The sequence below is a fragment of the Schistocerca cancellata genome, chromosome 2, assembly GCF_023864275.1.
Source record: "Schistocerca cancellata isolate TAMUIC-IGC-003103 chromosome 2, iqSchCanc2.1, whole genome shotgun sequence".
Lineage (NCBI taxonomy): Eukaryota > Metazoa > Arthropoda > Insecta > Orthoptera > Acrididae > Schistocerca > Schistocerca cancellata.
The window spans coordinates 293,488,794-293,515,103 of record NC_064627.1 but is presented as its reverse complement, the minus strand read 5'-3'; the positions used below and the strand labels follow the sequence as shown (position 1 = coordinate 293,515,103).

General features: G+C 41.7%; 1 protein-coding gene across 2 annotated transcripts in view; it reads right to left on the bottom strand.

Annotated features, from left to right (window-relative positions):
* Positions 1-26,310, bottom strand: part of LOC126161655 (protein MIS12 homolog) — a 52,572-nt gene that overhangs the window by 9,306 nt on the left and 16,956 nt on the right. For both annotated transcript variants that reach the window (XM_049917649.1, XM_049917648.1), the window contains one exon: positions 19,797-19,957. In XM_049917649.1, coding sequence (XP_049773606.1) covers positions 19,797-19,957 — 161 coding nt within the window. The remainder of the gene's footprint in view (positions 1-19,796; positions 19,958-26,310) is intronic.

The following is a 26,310-nucleotide window of genomic DNA, read 5'->3' as shown; positions in this document are numbered from 1 at the left end:
GAAATAGGATGTTCTAACATACTTTTCAGGTACACAGTTCATAATTCACCTTATCAGATAAATTGCTCTTGACTGCTTACCACTAATATCTTGTACATGTTGACCCCAAGATAATTTATCATCTAAATATACCCCCAAAAACTTAACATAACTAGGATCCTCTGATAGAAGCTTGTCTTTCAGGCTAAAAACCATGTGTTGTGTTTTATTGTCAGGCACTGAAGAAGCCTCGCATGCACATGCAAAAGGCATTTAACAAAAACAGACAAATTGGGTTGCAAAAGACAGAATTGCTATTTTCTATTGGGAAAAACATAATTGATTTAAACAAAGTTGAAGCCCTGTTCACAAACGAAATTGAACAAAGAAACTGAACAAAAGATGAGCAATACAGAAAGTGTTCAATGAATTTAAAAGTATACTCTTGCTATCGATGTGACCGGGGGGGGGGATAAATAAATTTAAAGGGCGGGGGGGGGGGGGGGGGGGCAGGGGAGACTGGTGATTTATAGTCTGACACTTAACAACTGAGCTACCAAGTCACACATTAGTAAAGGACGATAACTAGTTTGGACAAGAAGAGAATAGAAGCTTTCGAAATGTGGTGCTACAGAAGAATGCTGAAGATTAGATGGGTAGATCATATAACTAATGAGGAGGTATTGAATAGGATTGAGGAGAAGAGAAGTTTGTGGCACAACTTAACTAGAAGAAGGGATCGGTTGGCAGGACATGTTCTGATGCATCAAGGGATCACCAATTTAGTATTAGAGGGCAGCGTGGAGGGTAAAAATTGTAGAGGGAGACCAAGAGACGAATACACTAAACAGATTCAGAAGAATGTAGGTTGCAGTAGGTACGGGAGATGAAGAAGCTTGCACAGGATAGAGTAGCATGGAGAGCTGCATCAAACCAGTCTCAGGACTGAAGACCACAACAACATAGGAAAAGGAAACATCCCTGCATTTGCCTGGAGTGATTCAGGTAAATAATGAAAATCTAAATCAGAATGGTTGTACTTCAGAATATGACAACAGTGTCCTATTTATTGTGCCATTTCACTCAGGAAAACAATTTGAGTTGTCATAATTACCATCATCAGCCACTGCTGGATATAGACCTTAGTATTCCTACGCAAATACACCACTGGCATAAACAAAAATTGATATTCTTAAGGATGAGATGCACACTAGATCAACACATCAGCAAGTGCCAGTTTAGAAGCAATGTCCTTGAAGTTTATATGTGATGCACAGAATCTTCTTCCAAAACACACCTACAACCAAGGCACGTTAAAACATGTGAAACTGTGATATGTTATTAATTTAATACAGCATGTTTTATGAGACATTTCCACACAACACCAAAACTCTGCACCATCTAATAATACACAATAAATTGCACAGTGACTAACAGCTCAACGATGAGCGATGGAGTTCATGCAAACAATCACGCTACGAAAAATTTTCATTACAAAACAAAAATCAGGCAGCACTAGTTTATTTTGATTTTAAAATAATCTGTATGGGCTTCTGAAGTATTGTTCAGTTATAAGAATGCCTATTTGACTTCAACAGTATTAACATTGCCCAAGATGCTATTACATAAATAAAAAAAAGGTTCTTTGGTTAACTCTGGAGATGGAACTGGAATTTCCACAGGAGTATACAAACATAGGCAAAAACACATGGAAATTTTGAATTTCTTTTATCAAATCAGACAAGAAGTTAAGATATGCTCTGAGGCAAAGATCTCTGTGTGCAAAATTTTCAAGTCATATTATTTTAATACCACAACAAAGAAGGCATGTGGCCAAATTAAAATGCTTTTTTGCATTTTTTGGAGAAAAGAGACAAAAATACATAAGAGCTGCCATCAGCACTGCGTGAAGTTGTGATGCTTGCAGTTTGAGAAGCAGTTAACCTTGAAACTTCACAAACATTATGCAGTATGGTCTGAAACTGCATGTTGCTGTTAAGGGAAAACGAAATCTCAGGTAGTTGCCAGACTAGATTGGTGGGTTACATCTCTATTAAGATAATTATGTTTATTTAAAAGTTTAATTTGGACAACGTGCTGTAAACTTAGTTCATTTTATTTAGAAGAATAGTCTTCTTTAAATTTCCAAAATGAAAAAGCTCACATAAACAAAATTACAATCAAATAAAAATAAAAAATATAATCAAAAATGAGGTCAACCTACCACTCACCTTTATGTGTGGCACAGAAATGTACGTAACAGCTCAGAGACATTACTATATTGACAGCAAAAAAATTGCAACATCAAGGAGGAGTTGTGTGTGACATACACAAAAGTTAGTAGGGGTGTTTCTACATCTGAAAGATGATGTTTAATCAAATTCCACACCAGTCACATAAGAGTGGCACTAGTTGCATCACTATGAGGATGCAAATCAAGTTTGCTTTAAATACATGCTGTAATGGTTGTGAGTGTTAATCACCTATGAGATATGACACGATGAGTTGAAATTAGTCAACAACGCCTTTAAGGCGACAACGACACAATTATCAACAGCTCACCGAGTTTGAATGAGGCTGTGTAACACGGCTACGAAAAGCTGGATGTTCCTTCTGTAATATAGCAGAAAGATTTGGCAGGAACGTACATGACTGCTGACAGTGGTCATCGCAAGAAGACAGGGCTCCAAACAGCCACACGGCACTACTGAGAGGGAGTTCAGCGTATGGCTCCACCGAATCATACTGCATCTCCACCAGCAGTTGGCACTGCAGTGACACAATGAACTGTTGTAAATCGGTTACTTCAAGGACAGCACTGAGCCAGATGCCCTGTAGTGTGCATTCCACTAACCCCCAAACCACCACCATTTGCACTTCAGTGGTGTCAAGTGAGAAATGATTGCAGGGCAGGATGGAGGTTTCTTGTGTTTCTGATGAAAGCTGGTTCCACCTTGTTGCCAGTGATGGCTGTATGCTGTTTAGGAGGCCAGTTGAGGGCATGAAATCAACCTGTCTGTGTGCTAGACACATGGATCTACACCTGGAGTTACTGTCTGAGGTGCGATTTTGTATGACAGCAGGAGCTCTCGTAGTCATCCCATGCTACCTGACAGCCAATTTGTATGTCATTCTGGTGATTCGACCTACTGCCTGCCACTTATGAAGAGCATATCAGTATTCCAGGGGATGTTTTCCAATTGGACAATCGCCCACATACCGCTGTTGTGCTCTACAGAATGTCAACCTGTAGCCTTGGCCTGCTCAATCATCAGATCTGCTTCCAATCGAGTAAATATGGGACATCATCAGATGACAACTTATTGATCGACTAAGTGCAACATGCATGGAATTCCATCCCACAAGCTTACAACCGGCACCTGTACTACACAATGCATGAATGTTTGCATCCTTGTGTTCAACATTCTGGCAGCTACACTAGTTATTAATGTAACAGCATTTCACATTTGCAGCGGCTTATCTCATGCTTCCCCCCCCCCCCATGAACCATGGACCTTGCCGTTGGTGGGGAGGCTTGCGTGCCTCAGCGATACAGATGGCCGTACCGTAGGTACAACCACAACGGAGGGGTATCTGTTGAGAGGCCAGACAAACGTGTGGTTCCTGAAGAGGGGCAGCAGCCTTTTCAGTAGTTGCAAGGGCAACAGTCTGGATGATTGACTGATCTGGCCTTGTAACAATAACCAAAACGGCATTGCTGTGCTGGTACTGCGAACGGCTGAAAGCAAGGGGAAACTACGGCCGTAATTTTTCCCGAGGGCATGCAGCTTTACTGTATGATTAAATGATGATGGCGTTCTCTTGGGTAAAATATTCCGGAGGTAAAATAGTCCCCCATTCGGATCTCCGGGCGGGGACTACTCAAGAGGATGTCGTTATCAGAAGAAAGAAAACTGGCGTCCTACGGATCGGAGCGTGGAATGTCAGATCCCTTAATCGGGCAGGTAGGTTAGAAAATTTAAAAAGGGAAATGGATAGGTTAAAGTTAGATATAGTGGGAATTAGTGAAGTTCGGTGGCAGGAGGAACAAGACTTCTGGTCAGGTGACTACAGGGTTATAAACACAAAGTCAAATAGGGGTAATGCAGGAGTAGGTTTAATAATGAATAGGAAAATAGGAATGCGGGTAAGCTACTACAAACAGCATAGTGAACGCATTATTGTGGCCAAGATAGACACGAAGCCCACGCCTACTACAGTAGTACAAGTTTATATGCCAACTAGCTCTGCAGATGATGAAGAAATTGAAGAAATGTATGATGATATAAAAGAAATTATTCAGATAGTGAAGGGAGACGAAAATTTAATAGTCATGGGTGACTGGAATTCGAGTGTAGGAAAAGGGAGAGAAGGAAACGTAGTAGGTGAATATGGATTGGGGCTAAGAAATGAAAGAGGAAGCCGCCTGGTAGAATTTTGCACAGAGCACAACTTAATTATAGCTAACACTTGGTTTAAGAATCATGATAGAAGGTTGTATACATGGAAGAACCCTGGAGATACTAAAAGGTATCAGATAGATTATATAATGGTAAGACAGAGATTTAGGAACCAGGTTTTAAATTGTAAGACATTTCCAGGGGCAGATGTGGACTCTGACCACAATCTATTGGTCATGACCTGTAGATTAAAACTGAAGAAACTGCAAAAAGGTGGGAATTTAAGGATATGGGACCTGGATAAACTGAAAGAACCAGAGGTTGTACAGAGTTTTAGGGAGAGCATAAGGGAACAATTGACAGGAATGGGGGAAAGAAATACAGTAGAAGAAGAATGGGTAACTTTGAGGGATGAAGTAGTGAAGGCAGCAGAGGATCAAGTAGGTAAAAAGACCAGGGCTCTTAGAAATCCTTGGTTAACAGAAGAAATATTGAATTTACTTGATGAAAGGAGGAAATATAAAAATGTCGTTAATGAATCAGGCAAAAAGGAATACAAATGTCTCAAAAATGAGATCAACAGGAAGTGCAAAATGGCTAAGCAGGGATGGCTAGAGGACAAATGTAAGGATGTAGAGGCTTATCTCACTAGGGGTAAGATAGATACTGCCTACAGGAAAATTAAAGAGACCTTTAGAGATAAGAGAACCACTTGTATGAACATCCAGAGCTCAGATGGAAACCCAGTTCTGAGCAAAGAAGGGAAAGCAGAAAGGTGGAAGGAGTATATAGAGGGTCTGTACAAGGGCGATGTACTTGAGGACAATATTATGGAAATGGAAGAGGGTGTAGCAGAAGATGAAATGGGAGATACGATACTGCGTGAAGAGTTTGACAGAGCACTGAAAGACCTGAGTCGAAACAAGGCCCCCGGAGTAGACAACATTCCATTGGAACTACTGACGGCCTTGGGAGAGCCAGTCCTGACAAAACTCTACCATCTGGTGAGCAAGATGTATGAAACAGGCGAAATACCCTCAGACTTCAAGAAGAATATAATAATTCCAATCCCAAAGAAAGCAGGTGTTGACAGATGTGAAAATTACCGAACAATCAGTTTAATAAGCCACAGCTGCAAAATACTAACACGAATTCTTTACAGACGAATGGAAAAACTAGTAGAAGCCGACCTCGGGGAAGATCAGTTTGGATTCTGTAGAAATACTGGAACACGTGAGGCAATACTGACCCTACGACTTATCTTAGAAGAAAGATTAAGGAAAGGCAAACCTACGTTTCTAGCATTTGTAGACTTAGAGAAAGCTTTTGACAATGTTGACTGGAATACTCTCTTTCAAATTCTAAAGGTGGCAGGGGTAAAATACAGGGAGCGAAAGGCTATTTACAATTTGTACAGAAACCAGATGGCAGTTATAAGAGTCGAGGGACATGAAAGGGAAGCAGTGGTTGGGAAGGGAGTAAGACAGGGTTGTAGCCTCTCCCCGATGTTATTCAATCTGTACATTGAGCAAGCAGTAAAGGAAACAAAAGAAAAATTTGGAGTAGGTATTAAAATCCATGGAGAAGAAATAAAAACCTTGAGGTTTGCCGATGACATTGTAATTCTGTCAGAGACAGCAAAGGACTTGGAAGAGCAGTTGAATGGAATGGATAGCGTCTTGAAAGGAGGATATAAGATGAACATCAACAAAAGCAAAACGAGGATAATGGAATGTAGTCGAATTAAGTCGGGTGATGCTGAGGGAATTAGATTAGGAAATGAGACACTTAAAGTAGTAAAGGAGTTTTGCTATTTGGGGAGCAAAATAACTGATGATGGTCGAAGTAGAGAGGATATAAAATGTAGACTGGCACTGGCAAGGAAAGCATTTATGAAGAAGAGAAATTTGTTAACATCGAGTATAGATTTAAGTGTCCAGAAGTCATTTCTGAAAGTATTTGTATGGAGTGTACCAGGTATGGAAGTGAAACATGGACGGTAAATAGTTTGGACAAGAAGAGAATAGAAGCTTTCGAAATGTGGTGCTACAGAAGAATGCTGAAGATTAGATGGGTAGATCACATAACTAATGAGGAAGTATTGAATAGGATTGGGGAGAAGAGAAGTTTGTGGCACAACTTGACCAGAAGAAGGGATCGGTTGGTAGGACATATTGTGAGGCATCAAGGGATCACCAATTTAGTATTGGAGGGCAGCGTGGAGGGTAAAAATCGTAGGGGGAGACCAAGAGACGAATACACTAAGCAGATTCAGAAGGATGTAGGTTGCAGTAGGTACTGGGAGATGAAGAAGCTTGCACAGGATAGAGTAGCATGGAGAGCTGCATCAAACCAGTCTCAGGACTGAAGACCACAACAACAACAACATCTCATGCTTACATTAACCTGTGATCTTGCAACAGTTAATCACTTAAATATGTTAACTAGACAAACGTATTCCCAAAATTTAATTACTGTACATTAATTATTTTTTAATGTACCAATTTTTTCCATTAGTGTATTTTTCAAGATATCTCTAGTTTTTTTTTTTATCTAGCAGCAGTAAATACATTCACATGCACAAAGCAGATACCCCAAATGCACCCACCCACGGGCCATAACAACACTGGCTAACTATGAGGAGCGCTCAGGCTGACAGTGGTAGGGAAAGAGGTATGCAGTGTAGGGCTAGGAAGGGGTAGAACTACAGGAGAGGAACAACTGACTATAAAGGAGTTGGAAGGATATTAACAGAGTTTTAGGCCATTGAGACTGAACAAACATGGAAAGTGCTGGATGTACAATCCTGTCTGTACAGTTGAGAAGAATAGGTGTTGCATGAAGAAGTTGATCCAAACGTCACAGGTCCTTAAGCTGTTATTGAACTAATTAACATTGTGGCGTGAACCATTTCCAGCAACTAATGGGCAAGTTTGAGGTCAGCCACAATTTGAAGATAGCTATTCTTGAGGACGAATGGTGGTTAGTTGTCACTCCTACAGCTCAGACAAGAATACGGCACCAAATGGTGAGTGGGTGTAAAGGAAGATATTGTATCTGGGTCATCCACGACTAGTGTAGTGCATAAGTTAGATGGGTAATATAATACTATTTTAGACAGTGGGGTTGAGCCCATTTCCTAATGACACAAAGAGGCAGCTGAAGTTTCAGTGAAGGAGGTGATCAAGTTTTTCAGGTCCTGGATGATTTACGGTGGTAAGAGGACTACTGATTGGTGACTGGTTAACAAGGACAATGGATCTGTTGGTATCTGTGGCAGGGGAAAGCTTTTTGGGCATTCTGGACAGGACATTGCCTGCAAAAGCTATGGCATGGTTATCAGTATATTTTGGTAACGCTTGCTTCCCGTTTCATATACAGTATCTACAGGAACAGCAATGGTAGGATAGGGACTATTTAATGACAAAGTGACAGTATTCAAAATGGAGGGACTGATGGTGATTTGATATCAACAGAGCTGCTTTGTAGATGTTTATCTTCATGTAATACATGGTTCCATAAAAATAATCCAGTTGCTTCAACAACTATATCAACAATATCCATGGCATTCTGGTTATATCACCATTATCTGCTCCTCGGAACTACACAGGGGGCAACTATCTCCCAGTGTATATGCCATTTTTGCAAATCCCCCAACCCTAAAATTTCACTATTCCCTGGCCACACACTTACCCTCACCATTTCCTCTCCTATCGTTTTCCACACCATTCATCTCCTATCCCAACCTTGTACCCCCTTCTTCTCTGTTCGGTCCCCGTTTTGTTACTACCGCTGAGAGCCACTTGTCAGCCCTCCATCTCCCATTACCTCCATACCCAGCCCTTGCTCATACACCTAACTTCCTCCCTGTTGTTACACTCACTTTATTTCCTCCAAACCTGTCAACCAGAGCAACCACTCAGAAACAGCACATATGCTCTAGATATGTGTGGGTACATCTAGCTATCTATGTTGCGCACTTGACAGTATAGAGAAAGAGTGGTAGCTTGTGCATATCAGACCACTCCTTTCAAGTCTGACTATTACTGTGACAAAAGGCTGAATTACATCGTTAAACTGTAGGCTCCCCTATAAGTTCGAAGGTCGGAGGACGGCAAGGGCATACCACATCCAGTAATACAGCACTGTGGTGTTCAAATGCACCTTTGGGTTGAAGAAAACTTTACATGTGCCACGCACAAATGAACCACAGGTGAGTGATTGCCTTTTCTCACTTTGTTCATTACTTTTATCCCAGAATTTTTATTATTGTGATAAAAATGAAAAATGCTACTCATTAGCTACAGACAGGAGGCAACCTCTGAACTGGAGGTTTCTTCATTTAACAAGAGTGAGAAATGATAAAAGGAAGACTGTTAAGGTATGAAACAAAACTATTACTCAGTGAGCATTAATTTCTCTCATCTTATCCTCCTGTGTCTCCCTCGATCCGGGGTCCTGGGTGTCTTTCATACATCACCACCGAATAGTCATAATTTAACCAACGCTTCATCCTCTTTTCTGAAAGGAAGTACTAAAAGTTTGTCGATTAATATTCCTTGTCTTCCGCTGAATGGACAGCTGGATGAACACTCATCCCCCCCACCCCCACATACACTATTTCTTTTCTTCCCCCAGCTCTTTTCATTGTGGGTATCGCGTCATAAACACAGAATCTGAATGTAAGGATGAAGGTATCCATAGTTAGATTACATGGATTAATTTTAATTAAACTTCTAGCTCCAATATTAACTCCATCTATCCACTCTTTCTGCAAATTTATGATTGGATTGGCGTGACAGAGGTAAAGGGACCAAGCTATGAGTCCCTTCATTCTATATACATCAAGGCTGGAAGATTCCTTAGAAAGGAAGGACACAGCAAACAACAAAGAATTAATAAAACCAAGAGAGAGGAGCAAGTAGAAGTGAGAAAAGTGTAAGAGGGTGGGCAAATTACTCCAATCACAAAACAGTTGGAGGCCCACAGGACATGTTATGCACTGGGAAACACACCCTCTGCACGCAACTGGCGCTTCCTCACCTTCCATTATCACAAGAAAACTTGCAACGAGGACATGCTGTCAAAATCCCAAGAAACAGAACAATGATGATGAGGCAGTAATGCAGTGACACATGGAAAGGAATACAAAGAATTAAAAGGGTTGGACGAGCAGGAGCCAGGCCAGATCACCAAGCACGGACAGCCATGGGCCTGTTGGGTCTGAGAAGGCTATGATGCAAAACCAATCCGTGGCCTCTGAGGCCAATGTACCCTACCTCCCAGAGAGAAGTAGAAACCACTTTCACAGGCAACACATAAAACCAATTCATCTGTTTTGGCACCATAGGAAATGTGTCAGCAAGTTAAGGTTTCACCATCAGGTGGCCAAATTAGGGCAGTCCATTAGGATGTGGGCCACTATCAGTTGAGCACTACATTGATGACTGGATGCATCCTCATGCCATAGAATGTGGCTGTGGGTCAAGTGAGTGTGGCCACCATGGAGGTGACAGAACAGTAGATTAACTGCGAGAACAGGGTGTCTACGTAGACAAGAAAAAAAAATTCCCGGATTTTTCCCAGATTTCCCGGTTAAAAACACTATTTCTCCCGGATGAAATTACGTATAAAGCGGGTGAAAATACATCCGGGTTAAGTAACAGTATACTTTCCCTCGGAGCTGTAAAACGGCGAAAGACGTCCCAGCACCTTAGGAAACGAAATCCAGGAAAAACAATGCGTTTGGAAAGTTGTTTGATGCGAGACAATATGCACAGAGTTTGTTTTCGTATTGCTAAAGTATATACACAAATTCCACAAATTACAGCACGGTAGTTTCCGAAACTCTAAAATAGAGATTGCGTTGAGCGATGCCCTTTTGTCAGCCAGTCATAGCACATGTCACGTGATCTCGCTAGCGAATGACAGCAGTTATTCGGAGCACGAGACCTACGAGAAAGACAGGCCGCGGCGCTTACGCTACGAAGGTAGGCCGAGCTCGCTCAACTCAACAAAGTACCGAGCGAGGTGGCGTAGTGGTTAGCACACTGGACTCGCATTCGGGAGGACGACGGTTCAATCCCGCGTCCGGCCATCCTGATTTAGGTTTACCGTGATTTCCCTAGATCACTTCAGGCAAATGCTGGGATGGTTCCTTCGAAAGGGCACGGCCGATTTCCTTGGGAATCCTTCCCTAATCCGAGCTTGTGCTCCGTCTCTAATGACCTCGTTGTCGACGGGACGTTAAACGCTTATCTCCTCATCCTCCTCCACTCAGCAAAGTGCGTTTCTACAGCGGTTAACTCGTAAGTAGAAGTGTATGTACGAACGAGAATTGCATCGTCCATTAGCATCCACTGTTATTAGTCCTACAATGATAAGAAGTCCGTGGGCCGACTAACAGGCTCTAATTTGGCAATTAAAATCATGCCAAAATGATTATCAGTCGCGTATAAAAGTGAAGTGTTCTGGCATGAAGAGACTTGTAACATTGCTCAGTAACACATTATGCACATTTTTTTGAAGGTCAATTACGCTTTTTGCCATCGATTGCATAATGTTTTATCTATGAAAGAACAACATTAAATATGAAAACTACCTTGAAGGTAGGTCTTTTTTTAGCATGTGTTACACGTTAAGTCATATCAAATACAAATGTGCTGGTAAAATTTTGAATAGTGGCATAAATGACTTATCTTCTCGGCCCGACATTTTTCAAATGGCTGATCCTCAAAGTGTTACATTTTGAATGAGAGTTATAACGCCCTGTCATTTAAGAAATTCACTGCACATTCTCACACGTAATATAAATCATCTTGCGTGGAAATTTACTGTGAAAGTAACGCATCGCAAGCCACTATTTGTAATATTTTCTGGTCATCTGTTAGAAATGTAAAGAATTGTGACGTCACGCACATCGAATGCACGTTAGTTGTTACGGACGTATTGCATAAACTTCGACCTAAAGCCTTTGACACTTTTCGGTGTCGGCAAACTGGTCTGTGCCTTGTGTAAATTACCCATTTTCTATGCAACTAAACTTTTATTTTGGTGTTATTCTCTGGTTTATGTTTCATTGCTGCAGAATTATTCTGCAGTAGTGGACTAAAGTTCTTTGTCAGCGTATCAGATCTTACACGTCAAACCTACAAAACTTTAACTAAAATCTAAAACAATGAAAAATCCCGGAATTCTAAAAAATTCCCGGGTTTTTCCCGGATGAAAAAATTCCCGGGTTTTTCCCGGATCTCCCGGGGCGTATACACCCTGGAGAAGTATGCTCGAAAGACTTGAGACATGCTCATGATTCTCTTTGTTGCTCACAATTTTTTCTGAGAACCAGACCACAAGAATTGGTTGGGCTGTCACTGTACACCACTTCTGAACCTCAAAAAGCATCAAGGATGACCAGGAACAAGTGGTGAAAAACCATGGGGGTCAAAAGATTCTTTTTGTCTAAAGGACATATCAAGAAAGATCCAAGGATGCGGTACGCACCATGGGAGAGTATGCAATTGCTCCTGTACAGGAAGCAATAATAGGGGAAGCTGGAGTTCAGAGTAGACACACTGTATGCGAACTGCAGTCTGCACTCCAGCTGTTGTTACTGAGGCAGTGAAGAGTATTGAGGTGTAACTAGCACACTCACTTAACATGGTGAAGATGAGAAAGCCCTGTGAACTGGGCACTGAGACCATTTCCAGAACGTGACAGATATTCCATCATATTGAGCAACTGGTCGTTGAGGTCAAGTTCCAGTTGCGGATGGACATCACAACGGTGACAGACGCGCATGATGTATGTCTTGGCGGCTGAAAACCGGAAGTCATGGGTGAGAGCCCAGGACTGCATTTTTTGTATGACACCCTGCAGTTGGTGTTCAGGAACACCCACAGCGGAGGGACAATGTTGTTGTTGTTGTTGTTGTGGTCTTCAGTCCTGAGACTGGTTTGATGCAGCTCTCCATGCTACTCTATCCTGTGCAAGCTTCTTCATCTCCCAGTACTTGCTGCAACCTACATCCTTCTGAATCTGCTTAGTGTATTCATCTCTTGGCCTCCCTCTACAATTTTTACCCTCCATGCTGCCCTCCAATGCTAAATTTGTGATCCCTTGATGCCTCAGAACATGTCCTACCAACCGGTCCCTTCTTCTTGTCAAGTTAAGCCACAAACTCCTCTTCTCCCCAATTCTATTCAATACTTCCTAATTAGTTATGTGATCTACCCATGTAATCTTCAGCATTCTTCTGCAGCACCACATTTCGAAAGCTTCTATTCTCTTCTTGTCCAAACTATTTATCATCCATGTTTCACTTGCATACATGGCTACACTCCACACAAATACTTTCAGAAACGACTTCCTCACACTTAAATCTATACTCGATGTTAACAACCTCTCTACTTCGATTATTATCAGTTATTTTGCTCCCCAAATAGCAAAACTCCTTTACTACTTTAAGTGTCTTATTCCCTAACCTAATACCCTCAGCATCACCCGACTTAATTCGATTACATTCCATTATCCTCATTTTGCTTTTGTTGATGTTCATCTTATATCTTCCTTTCAAGACACTATCCATTCTGTTCAACTGCTCTTCCAAGTCCTTTGTTGTCTCTGACAGAATTACAATGTCATCGGCGAACCTCAAAGTTTTTATTTCTTCTCCGTGGATTTTAATACCTACTCCAAATTTTTGTTTCCCTTACTGCTTGCGCAATATACAGACTGAATGACATCGGGGAGAGGGTACAACCCTGTCTCACTCCCTTCCCAACCACTGCTTCCCTTTCACGCCCCTCGACTCTTATAACCGCCATCTGATTTCTGTATACATTGTAAATAGCCTTTCGCTCCCTATATTTTATCCCAGCCGCCTACAGAATTTTAAAGGAAATATTCCAGTCTACATTGTCAAAAGCTTTCTCCAAGTCTACAAATACTAGAAACGTAGGTTTACCTTTCCTTAATCTTTCTTCTAAGATAAGTCATAAGGTCAATATTGCCTCACGTGTTCCAACATTTCTACGGAATCCAAACTGATCTTCCCCGAGGTCGGCTTCTACCAGGTTTTCCATTTGTCTGGCTCTCCCAAGGCCGTCAGTAGTTCCAATGGAATGTTATCTACTCTCGCGGCCTTGCTTCAACTCAGGTCTTTCAGTGCTCTGTCAAACTCTTCACGTAGTATCGTATCTCCCATTTCATCTTCATCTACATCCTCTTCCATTTCCATAATATTGTCCTCAAGTACATCACCCTTGTATAGACCCTCTATATACTCCTTCCACCTTTCTGCTTTCCATTCTTTGCTCAGAACTGGGTTTCCACCTGAGCTCTTGATATTCATACAAGTGGTTCTCTTTTCTCCATAGGTCTCTTTCATTTTCCTGTAGGCAGTATCTATCTTACCCCTAGTGAGATAAGCCTCTACATCCTTACACTTGTCCTCTAGCCGTCCCTGCTTAGCCATTTTGCACTTCCTGTCGATCTCATTTTTGAGACGTTTGTAATCCTTTCTGCCTGCTTCATTTACGGCATTTTTATATTTTCTCCTTTCATCAATTAAATTCAATATTTCTTCTGTTACCCAAGGATTTCTAGTAGCCCTCGTCTTTTTACCTACTTGATCCTCTGCTGCCTTCACTACTTCATCCCTCAGAGCTACCCGTTCTTCTTCTACTGTATTTCTTCCCCCATTCCTGTCAATTGTTCCCTTAAGCTCTCCCTAAAACTCTGTACAACCTCTGGTTCTTTCAGTTTATCCAGGTCCCATATCCTTAAATTTCCACCTTTTTGCAGTTTCTTCAGTTTTAATCTACAGGTCATAACCAATAGATTGTGGTCAGAGTCCACATCTGCTCCTGGAAATGTCTTACAATTTAAAACCTGGTTCCTAAATCTCTGTCTTACCATTATATAATCTATCTAATACCTACTAGTATCTCCAGGATTCTTCCATGTATACAACCTTTTTTTATGATTCTTGAACAAAGTGTTACCTATGATTTAAGTTATGCTCTGTGTAAAATTCTACCAGGCGGCTTCCTCTTTCATTTCTTACCCCCAATCCACATTCACCTACTACGTTTCCTTCTTTCCCTTTTTCTACTACCGAATTCCACTCACCCATGACTATTAAATTCTCTTCTCCCTTCACTACCTGAATAATTTCTTTTATCTCATCATACATTTCATCAATTTCTTCATCATCTGCAGAGCTAGTTGGCATATAAACTCGTACTACTGTAGTGGGCATGGGCTTCGTGTCTATCTTGGCCACAATAATGCGTTCACTATGCTGTTTGTAGTAGCTTACTCGCACTCCTATTTTTTTAAATTGATTTTTAAATCTACTCCTGCATTACCACTAATTGATTTTGTATTTATACCCCTGTATTCACCTGACCAAAAGTCTTGTTCCTCCTGCCACCGAACTTCACTAATTCCCACTATATCTAACTTTAACCTATCCAATTCCCTTTTTAAATTTTCTGACATACCTGCCCGATTAAGGGATCTGACGTTCCACGCTCCGATCTGTAGAACGCCAGTTTTCTTTCTCCTGTTAACGACGTCCTCTTGAGTAGTCCCCGCCCGGAGATCCGAATGGGGGATTATTTTACCTCTGGAATATTTTACCCAAGAGGATGGCATCATAGTTTAACAATACAGTAAAGCTGCATGCCCTCGGGAAAAATTACGGCTGTAATTGCCCCTTGCTTTCAGCCATTCGCAGTACCAGCACAGCAAGGCCATTTTGGTTAGTGCTCCAAGGCCAGGTCATTCTCCCCACCAACGGCAAGGTCCACGGTTCATGCAAGGGGGGAGGGACAACAGTAAATGTGAAAATCATCAGTTTCCATGGAGGGCAACAGTGTTGACCCACAGTTGCAGCTAAAACAATGAAAGCTACTACACAAAGGGGCACACTCAATACAGAGCCCTCGCGTAACCCATTCTCCTGTGTACACCATGCGGTACTCTAAGCCTTTTTCAAGATGAAGAAGACAGCAATAAGGTACTGATGTCGGGCAAAAGCTGACTGGATAGCAGACAGCAGACTCCAGGCAGACCAAACTATCAGCAGTAGAATGGTTTTGGTGAAAAATGAACTAGAACAGAGACTCAAACATAGTAACAATGTCACTGGCTCATCATATGTTCAAGCAACTTGCAGTGTACATTAGCGAGACTAATTGGGCAACAGCTGTCCATCTTAAGGGTGTATTTACTGTTTCAGTACCACAATGCTCACGCTTTCTCGACACTGAGCCGAGAAATCACCCTTGCTTCCGATACAGTTGAAAATGGCAAGGATGTGGTGTTCGCAATCCATCAATAAGTGTTTGAGCATTTGGCTATGGATGTGGTATGGCCCTGCAGCCCTATCAGGGCAAAGAGCTGGGTCACCGATTTCCAAATCACCAAACAGAGCATTATATGGCTAAACATGACATGTTGCAAAAGGTAAGTGAATTTGCTCCAGCCCCTGTTTGAGGACATGAAACACAGGCTGATAATTCTCAGACACAATGGCTCAAGCATAATGTAGAGTAAAATGTTTGGCGACAGCATCTGGGTCAGTGTAGCAAACACCATTCAGGGAGATACCACATACACCTGTGGGGGGACTGGTGTCTACAGAATCATCATGTAGTTTAATGATAGTAACATGTTTCTGTAATTTTATGAGGTCGCAGACCCGGGCACAGAGCCAATTAAAGGCAATGAGGTGCTCCATCGATGGATATTACTTATGGCACTGGACAGCCCCGATGGAGGGATCTCAAGGAATGGCAGTTGCTAAGTCTGCTACTGAAAGAATGGCTATGGTTGTGCTCTCACCAATCGCATCAATACCCCCACATGGTGGTGTGATTATGGTGACGGCAGAGGCAAAGGCATATTGGTCAGCACTTTTGGAGCCCATCTGTGTTGACACCCAGGTGACTGATACTGAGGAAGGGAGGAGACAATCCAAAATCACTGACACAAAGGTTATCATGGATCCTCCAAAAGATGGAGCGGAAAAGACCAGGGCTGCAAATGGAAAGATCAATGGCCGAATAAGATGTGTGAGGGGGCACCAGTATTCAAGAGGAGGACTGAGCTCTGTGCCGAAGTTTCGATAGCTGTACCACAGCCAATTTTCAGTAGCTTTACTGCAGCCAGTGGTTGTAGTTTCACCCCAAACAGTGTTGTGGGAATTGAAGTCACCCAAAATGAGAAAGGGTGGGGGAGCTGAGAAATCAACGCAGAAGATATGGTCTGAGACACATCATCATAGAGAGGGCGATATACGTCACAAATGACAAAATTCAAAGACCATCTCACACAAATAACCACAGCCTCCAAAGTCTTATCAAGTGGCATGGATCTGCTGTAGACGGAACCCACAATGTAGATGCAAACTCCATCCAAGGCCTAGTTTCCAGAAGGGCAACGCAAATTGGTATTCAGTGGGGATGTGAAGGGATCATGGAGGTAGGTCATGCCCAAGGATTACCTGCTGCCACTAGGGGGGGGGGGGGGGGGGGGTATATCCAGTGGCATAAACGTCACCAGGAACTCTGCCTTGGGTACTGTGGTATTGTCCAGAGAGCTTGATGACACAACAAAGTCGACAATGTGAATTGATACCACAGACATTAGCAAGGGCTTGCTGCAATCTCAAATGAAGACCTCACCCCCATTTCAGCACAGCAGTGCCGTTGCACCAGAGGTCAAGTACGCAAGAGCTCAGCCCAGTTCGTGACCTCAGCTACAGCAGTCTCAAAACATAGTGTAGGTCCAAGTTGTTAAGTTTCTGATGAGGTGTGCCTTAGCAAAGTTTTAACATTGTGCATCAAGAGAACAGTTTGCTAATTAGTGCATCAAATGATGCTTTGCTAGTCAATGACAGTTTTAAATTATCCAGTACTCCTGTGGCAAAGGAGTGTGTCAAAGTTAGGTAAATCTTTTATTCATCTATGTAATTATGTGAATTAATATTCATTTGTTCTAGTTTGATGAAAGTTCTCCCAGAACAACCAAAGGAACCACATTTATGGCTGGTCAAAAGTAGTTTCATCTGGTCACAACAGGTACAGAGTCTCGTGGCACAAGAACCACTTAAACCTCCTCTGTCGAAGTGGGCTTATTTTTGTCCCACTTCTCACTGGATGGTTTCAGTGTCTGTGACAGTTTGTCTGCCATAGTTTCAGCGACAAAAGGAGGAATATGAAGCCCTACGACCAGCAACCCATGGCTCCTTCAGAGGCTGACTGGTATCCGGTTGCAGATCAGCAGAATCCTGGGAAGTATCCAGGAGAGGTAACATTGCAGGTCACATCTCTCAGGGTTGTAGTAATTCTTTCCTTCAGAAGAAATTACTGAGACCATGCAAACACCAGTGTAAGAAAGTTTACATTGCTTTATTTGCGAATCATCTGCATGGGTGCCACTAAATCCAAATGGGGGGCTCGCCCCACGGGTACCACCCAGCCATCTGGACAGTTAACCACTGCCTGCTATCCTTGCTCACTGCATGGTCAAGGGGTTACCTCATTGTAGGTACTTTATGAACAACACCCCCCCCCCCCAAAAAAAAAAAAAACAACAACAACAACATAGGTGGCTACTGTTACTGTGTTGGGTTTATTACTCTATCCAGAAAGGAAGGGTGCCAAGACAGGAAAGAACAAAAGGTGGAAAGTACAAAGTACACTGAAATGTTTGGCCTTCCCAACAAGATTCAACTAACAATAAAATTTGGAAGAGGAATGGTAGGACAAATTCAGCAAAGGGGACCATGTAGTGAAGGATGGAAAGTTTTATAGCAATGGGGGGATGGGGAAGGGAGGGTGGTGGGAGAGTGTTTAGGTCACCTACTGTAGAATATTTCCAGTTTTATGCTTTTAGGATTTAGCTCAATAGCCAGTTAATTTAAGAGTGTACTACTCAGTTCCTGCCTCAGCTTCTATTTATTGCAGATCTCTTTGAAAATAAAAAGAAGTTCCTACAGTTTCCTCATTATGGCAATAAATATTTTCACTTGTCCATCAAACCCTCTCGCTAGTCTGAGTCATCAGTGAAAGCTACTATCTCTCCCCCCCCCCCCCCTCTCCATCCCTCCAAGGGCTGTAATGCACTAGGCAGTCTGGCTGTGGCTGCTAATAAAACAGTGACAGTTCATTGCAGCCTGTGCACTAGGAAACCATGATCTCCTGTGTGTGGCAGCCATCAGAGCATGTTTTGTTGCACAGCAGCTGGTTGGCTCCGCACAGTCAGTTGTGAGCAGGTTGTCTTGTGGAGAACGTATGTGGCTGCCTTCAGTCTATGCACACTTGTTGAAGCAGACAGACCTGGTTTGCATCCCGGAACAAAATTCGCGATGATTCTAGACTGCTTGAAGAATCTGGGCAAATTTCCACTTCTGGAGGGAAGTACAATGTGTCTTCAAATTTATAGCCACCTCTTTCTCACACATAATTACGTAAATCCTTCTCGAACATCCACTAGTCGATGAAATATTCTTAATTTATTTACCAGAACGATAACTGTGCATTCTACTGAGACAGTTGGTATTAAAAATATGAATGCATTAAATTTTCAGTTATATCAACTGCCTCGCCACAGATGATGGTGTATGGCATTGGTACTCCATTGTTTGATATCGAGCTTTTCTCCGATACTAGTAAATTTTAATTGACGAGTTTTTCATGCAAAACTGACTGCTTAAAAATAGATTAGTCACTACACATTCCATATGCTTGCCCATCTATGTATGCCATATGCTTGCTCATCTATGTATGTGTAGATATCATCTGCGTCAAATAAAGAAAGTAAAATGACAGAAAAATAGTTTTTATAATTACATTAAAATGAGCCTGAATAATGTGGTTTTGGGTTTCTTATGAGACAAAAGGTAAACAATTACAACACCCTCCACATCCATTTCACTCGGTTCATTGGGGATGACTGACCGTTAGCTGTCTGTTCATTCAGGTTAACTCAGCTAGACTACTGCAGCCTCATTGCCTTGTGAGCTTTAACCCTAATGCTACTCAGGAGATTCCATATTGGACTCATAAACTGGCACAAGGAAGTAATGAACTGCACTAAAAGATCACGCATTCTTGAGTAATACTAATTCAATACCCCAAAAACTCTTTTGGAAACTCTTGTGATAAGTAGTATAATGGTTTAAGAATATGTACAGAAATTAGTTGAGCAGATAAGTTATTTTCTTAACTCTTCCTTACAACAATAATCCACAGTAAAAAATCCAATAATTATATTTCTTTCATCTTTTTATGTTACATCCTAAAGCACATATTCCCACTATTTTCTATTATTAGATAATGACTAGTTTTTCCTTTTTTGTTTACCTAATTAAAAAGTCATTTTATAAAGAAAATTAGAAATAGAACACACCTGCAAATCATCACTATGTGCTTGAAGAGCACATTCACACTTACGGATCAACATGTCAGTTGCAGATTTAGCTTCATTTTCATCCCATCCCCCTTTCTTTATCAAGCAATCTTGTAAATTTGTTGCTTGGCTACTAAAAATACCATTTATGGTGTCCTTCACTGAAATTGCAAAACCATAAAACACATTACAAATTGTACCATATTCATGACACACAAGAATGTAAACATTTCTTGACAATTTTAACATCTTAGCAAAAACAGTGCTATTAAAGAAAAGCATATTCTCAGATTAATGAAGGAACCGATGACCTCGCTGTTTCATCCTCTCCCCCATATCAACAAATCACATTAATTAAGAAATGGAAAGGTTTGGTTACATCTACATTTTACAAGCTACTTTACAGAATGTTGTGGGATGTATTATTAGCACCTCTTTCCTGCCCCAGTCATGGAAAGGAAGACTGTAAGCAAGCCTAAATATGAGCCCAGTTTTTTCTGATTTTCCCGTTACAGACATTTCGCGAGATGTATGTAGGAGGAAGTAATATATTGCATTAATGTACTCAGAAATTTAGCAGTACACCTCTTTATCATACACAACTCTCTTGTAATGTCTGCCATTGGAGTTTGATGAGCATTTCCAAAAAACTCTGCAATTCAAATGGTTCAAATGGCTCTGAGCAATATGAGACTTAACATCTGAGGTCATCAGTCCCCTAGAACTTAGAACTACTTAAACCTAACTAACCTAAGGACATCACACACATCCATGCCCGAGGCAGGATTCGAACCTGCAACCGTAGCGGTTGCGCGGTTCCAGACTGCGCCTAGAACCGCTCGGCCACACCAGCCGGCCTCTGCAATTCATCTCCTCTATTAATCCCAGGTAGTAGTGTCTGAGACTGACAAGTAACAGTCACAAATTGGTTAGGTGTTTTTTCTTGAATGAGTTACATTTACATATCTTCCCAGGAATAACATCTGCTTTGCCTACAATTTGTTTTCCATGGTTGTTACACTTTAGGCCATTGCAGACAGACTAGAAATTTTCATTTGTGCTGTTTATGGTGATTTATACCAAGCAGTAATGGGGTATGCATGTGCAGTACCCTACATTCTTTACATTGAGATCAGCTTCCAATATTTGTGTCCAGTCCTCAGCATATCTTCCTGCATTAAACTACATGAACTGTTGTCGCATCTATTTTTTATATCCAACAGCATCACCACGGAGCTTCATACACACCTTAGGATGCTCCACAAGTTACTTTTACATTTATTAAAAATGATGTGCCAAATTCTATTTGCTGATGAGTGAACAGACTCTCCCAATGTATACAACTGATGAAAAGCTCTCAATTTCCAGCTGGATCGTAGTATTCAAATATCTTTTTTAACACTGCCACCTGACTACAAGCTATAGAGCTTTCATCAAGGGAGAATTGAATTTTTCAAGAGCTTTGTTTGCAGGATCCATACAATTTCTGATTGAAATTTTTACTATCAGAATAAGCCCTAACAAATAACCATAAAATTTAGTTTGTAATTTTGTAACAAATTGAAATCAGAAGATCCCAAGTTAAGGGGAGCTGGAACGAGGAAAATGACAAAATTAACGTTTTTTGTTTTATTTTTGTTATAAAATTATTTGGATCTGAATAAAACAAATCAAGTTTCACCCTTCTAAGTTAATTCTAAGTGTGTTTTTTATCGTTGCAAAGTGGACGTGCCGCGTAAACGGTTGTAGCGAATTTGGTGCGTCACCTCTGATGGCACCGCTCGCTGGCTGCAAGCAGGGTATCTTTGTGGAATTAGACAGTGTTTTGTTTTCCAACACTGTATGGCTTTATCTCTGTGACAAGTCACTGTTCATATCAGTAAACATAAACGCTATACCATGTGTGTTGACTTGTGGAGTTTGCTTTGTGTTGTTTAGCTGTTCAATTTTGCATATTTGACGAATTTTGCTCGTACCTGTTTTAGGTATTTGGTTTGTGGATATCAAAATACCCCGTTTCAGCAATCGAGTGTTTAAGAATAGGCATAATGAGTGGAAGAAGAAATCTTTTGCTGTTTCGTAGGGAGATGCTGCTCAGACTGCTTCACCGACTACTCCAAATGAATATGATAGAACTTCTTCCAGCAAGAAACTTTGTGACAGCAAAGAAAAAATTGAAAACTGTGAAAGTGACAGTAATGATGTGAATGAAATAATTAACATTTCCTTGCTGTCTAATATTTTGAAACATAACATATTATGCCAAGTTTGCAAAGCAAGAGGACTGAAATTGAAAATAACTTCACAGATTGATTTAGCAAGTAAAATGTTATTGAAGTGTAACAAATGTGCTGCAGAAGTTTCGTTTTCTAATTCTAACAGTAGTCCTCGTAGTGGTAATATTGGAAAGAAGGTGTATGATATAAATGTTAGGCTAGTGTATGGCTTGCGTTGCATTGGCAAGGGCAGTGCTGCATGGACAATGTTATGTGGAATCATGAACTTGCCAAAACCAACAAACAAGTTTGGATTTTATAATGAATTGGTGGGATCTTCTGCTGAAGAAAGTTGTGGAGCGATGGAAGTCGAGGGAGTAAAAGCAATTTTTTCCAGATCACAGGAGTGGTATAATGTATGATACACTAACAATCTAGGAGATGGTGATTCTAAGGGAAATAAAGCTGTAGAGGAACTCGAACCTTATGGCAATGAAATTCACATTAAAAACAGGAGTGCATTGGACATGTGCAGAAGTGCATGGGGGCTTGCTTGCGCAAACTAAAGCAGACATTAGGATCCCAGAAGCTTAGTGATGGTAAGACCCTTGGAGGAAGAGGAAGATTGACAGATGAAGCAATTGATAGATTGCAGAGGTATTATGGATGTGCAATTAGGCAAAATACAAGAAGCATTGAGCATATGAGGAGAGCAGCATGGGCATTATTTTTTCCTACTGCATCAACAAATGAGCAGCCACAACATGCACTGTGCCCCACAGATGATGACTCATGGTGTAAGTACCAACCAGGAAAGGAATATGCCCATAAAAACAGTTTGCCAAATGCTGTAATTGATGTAATTAAGCCCATATTCAGAGATTTATCACAGCCAAGTTTATTGGAAAGGTGTTTACATGGGAAAACACAAAATCCAAATGAAAGTGTAAATAATTTAATTTGGATTAGGATTCCCAAAAGAGTGTTAGTACAGATAAAAACATTGCACTTTGGAGTGTATGATGTAGTGGCAACATACAATGGTGGAAACGTTATAAAATGTGATGTGCTGAAACGTTTAGGTTCCCAACCAGGACACAACACCATTTCCACAATGTGCCTAGTTGATGAAGAAAGACTGAGAGGTGCAGGAAGAAGAGACAAAAGCTTACAACATGCAACAAAAGAGAAGAAAAGACCAGTGAAAAGGAAACTAACACTGGAGAAAGAAGAGGATTCTGATAATCCATCATATGGGGCAGGAATGTATTAAAAAACTTTGGAAGCCATTTCCTGCAACTTTAAAATTTTCATCTTTGAGGAACATTTTCTCAAAAACTGCTACTAGTATATCAATGAAATTTAAATACAATATTGTTTACTTCTTTTCCTTCATTTGTATAACAAATTGTAAAAAAATATTGTATAATTCCAGAGTTTTAGAGGAAAAAGTGCAAAATTTTAGAGAAAAAAATAAGCATGTTTAAAAAAAAATTGTAAAACAAAAACCAATTATTATTTCTTAACCTGGCATTATAACTTTGTAGAGAAATATTCACTGAACATGTAGCCCAAATTTCAGAGCAATATGTTTAATGGTTTTAGAAAAAATGTTCTTTCTATCTGTTAAAATTAACATGGAGGAGATGGATCGTTCCGGTTCCCCTTAAATGGAAAAAAAAAGATACTTTCACGAATCAGTGAGTATAATTCTATGGTCACCTACATAGAATAGGCAAGAAGATAAAAAAAACAAAATTTTAAACTTAGCCTTATTGATCCTTTTGCAATCCTGGGCACCGCAATGTGGCTGGTTACAGTGCCCCCACCGAAAGTATCTCAGCCGTTGTTGACCAATGCCTGCAATCAATTGTCCATAACCTAGCCTCCCACATTAAAGATACCAACCACTTTCTGCAATGGCTCTCTCCCATCCCCACACCCTTATCTCCCGGATCCCTACTCATCACTGTAGATGCAATCTCCTTATACACCAACATCCCTCATGTCCATGGCCTTGCAGCAATTGTACAGTACTTCCCCTAACACCCTGCAGATTACAAGCCCACCACTTAACTCCTCATACAGCTAACCAACTACATCCTAACCCCTTTGAAGGAAAGGTATACAATCAAATTTGTGGCACAGCCATGTGCACCCACATGCCACCCTCCAGTCCAACCTCTTCATGCGCCACTTACAGGAAACATTCCTAGCTTCCCAGAAGTCCAAACCCTTGGCCTGGTTCAGGTTTATTGATGACATCTTTATAATCTGGACCCAAGGCCAGAACACCTTAGCCTCATTCCTCCACAATCTCAACACCTTCTCTCCCATCCACTTAACCTGGTCCTCCTCCACCCATTGTGCCACCTTCCTAGATGCCCATCTCCTCCTCCAGATGGCTCCATCCACACCTCAGTCCACATCAAACCCACCAATCACCAACAGTACCTGCACTTTGACAGGTGACATCCCTTCCACACCAAAAAATCCCTCCCACCATGCAGCCCGGTCAGCCATGGTAGACGCATTTGCAGCAATGAGAACTCTCTCATCCAGTATGCTGAAGGCCTCAAAAAACAAACGATCTCCCATGCCCTAACCACACACACACCTGATCCTCACATCCATTCTAAGAACCAACCACAAAGAAGTGCCCTCCTTGGCACCCAGTACCACCTGGGACTGGAACAACTGAACCACATCCTATGTCAGGACTTCGATTATCTATCACCATGCCCTGAAATGAGAGATATCTTACCCACGATACTTCAATCCCCTCCCAATGTGGTATTTCGCGTCCCACCCATCCTCAACATCATAGTCCATCACTATGCCACTCCCACCCCATATCTCCTGCCACAGAGATCATTCCCCTGTGGAAGACCCAGCTGCAAGACCTGTCCTATCCACCATCTCCTACTCCAGTTCTGTCACAGGCTTACCCTACCCCATCAGGGGCCGATCCATCTGTGAAAGCAACCATATTGTATACCAGCTCTGCTACAACCACTGCACAGCATTTTCCATTGGTATGACAACCAACCAGCTGTCAACCAGAATGAATGGCCATTGTCAAACTGTTGCCAAAAACAAGGTGGACCACCCAGTGGCACAACATGAAGCAGAATACAACATGTGAGAATCCAAAGGCTGCTTCACAACCCATCCCATCTGAATCCTCCCCACCACCACCAGCTTTTCTGAGCTGCACAAATGGGAGCTATCCTTGCAGCACATGCTTCGCTCCCATAACCTTCCTAGCCTAAACCTAAGGGAACTTGCTGTCCCCCTACCCCCACCAAATAGAATTTGTGTGTGTGCGCGCGCACACACACACACACACACACACACACACACACACACACACACCACCACCACCACTTTCCCATTACCAGTGCCCAATGCGTGTCAGATAGTAGTGTGCTGCCATCTCATGCCCTAGTCTGTGAAATCGAGTGCTCAGCCGTCTGCCACATGCCTCCTCTACCTGCATCCCTAGCTGGCCCATGGATGACTCCCCGTTCTCCCAAGAGTCACTTCCCTCCAACCCCCTCCCTGACTCCTGCCTCTCTCCATCCCTTACCCTGCCCCACACGGCACCCACACCTCATCCCAGTACACTCACCAGGCGCCAGGAAAGAGCTGGCAGTCGAATCAGCACAATGTAGGGAGACAGGCACGCGCGCGTGTGTGTGAGCGTGCGTGCACGCACGCGTGTTTCTCCTACAGCTTGAGAAAGGAATTCCATTTGGAAAGCTAGTAAAGTAAAGCTCTATACCTTTCCTGTGTGCATCTGACGATGACGCAGTGCTTCTGTCTTTAGGTGAGCCGCCTCCTTCATTCCTACATCTACATCTAGGCTATGTGATTACTCTGCTATTCACAATAAAGTGCCTGTAATTCAGTATTTCAGCACTTTCTTTCTCATCTGCTCAGATAACCTGCAATCTCTTTCCTGGCACACCTAATAAGCAAAAATGTTGTACAACCTTTCTTAGTATTTATTTTAACATATGTAATCACTGATTCTACATGGACTTTAGTCTTACAATCAAAAATCCAGGACTGTTAGTTACTGGGTAATCTAAGATAGTGACCTCACTGATCTGTTCTATGATGATGCATGTTCTGATATCAATGTGGCTAATCTTTCTATGATTATTGCATGTAATGCATTTGTGGGGGGAGGGAGTGGGGTTGAACACCAAATGTACTCATCTAACAGAGTAGGCTCTTGCTATAAGCAATGGAGGTAAAGAAATCCAATCCAAGACCTAAGTATTGTCTGAGCA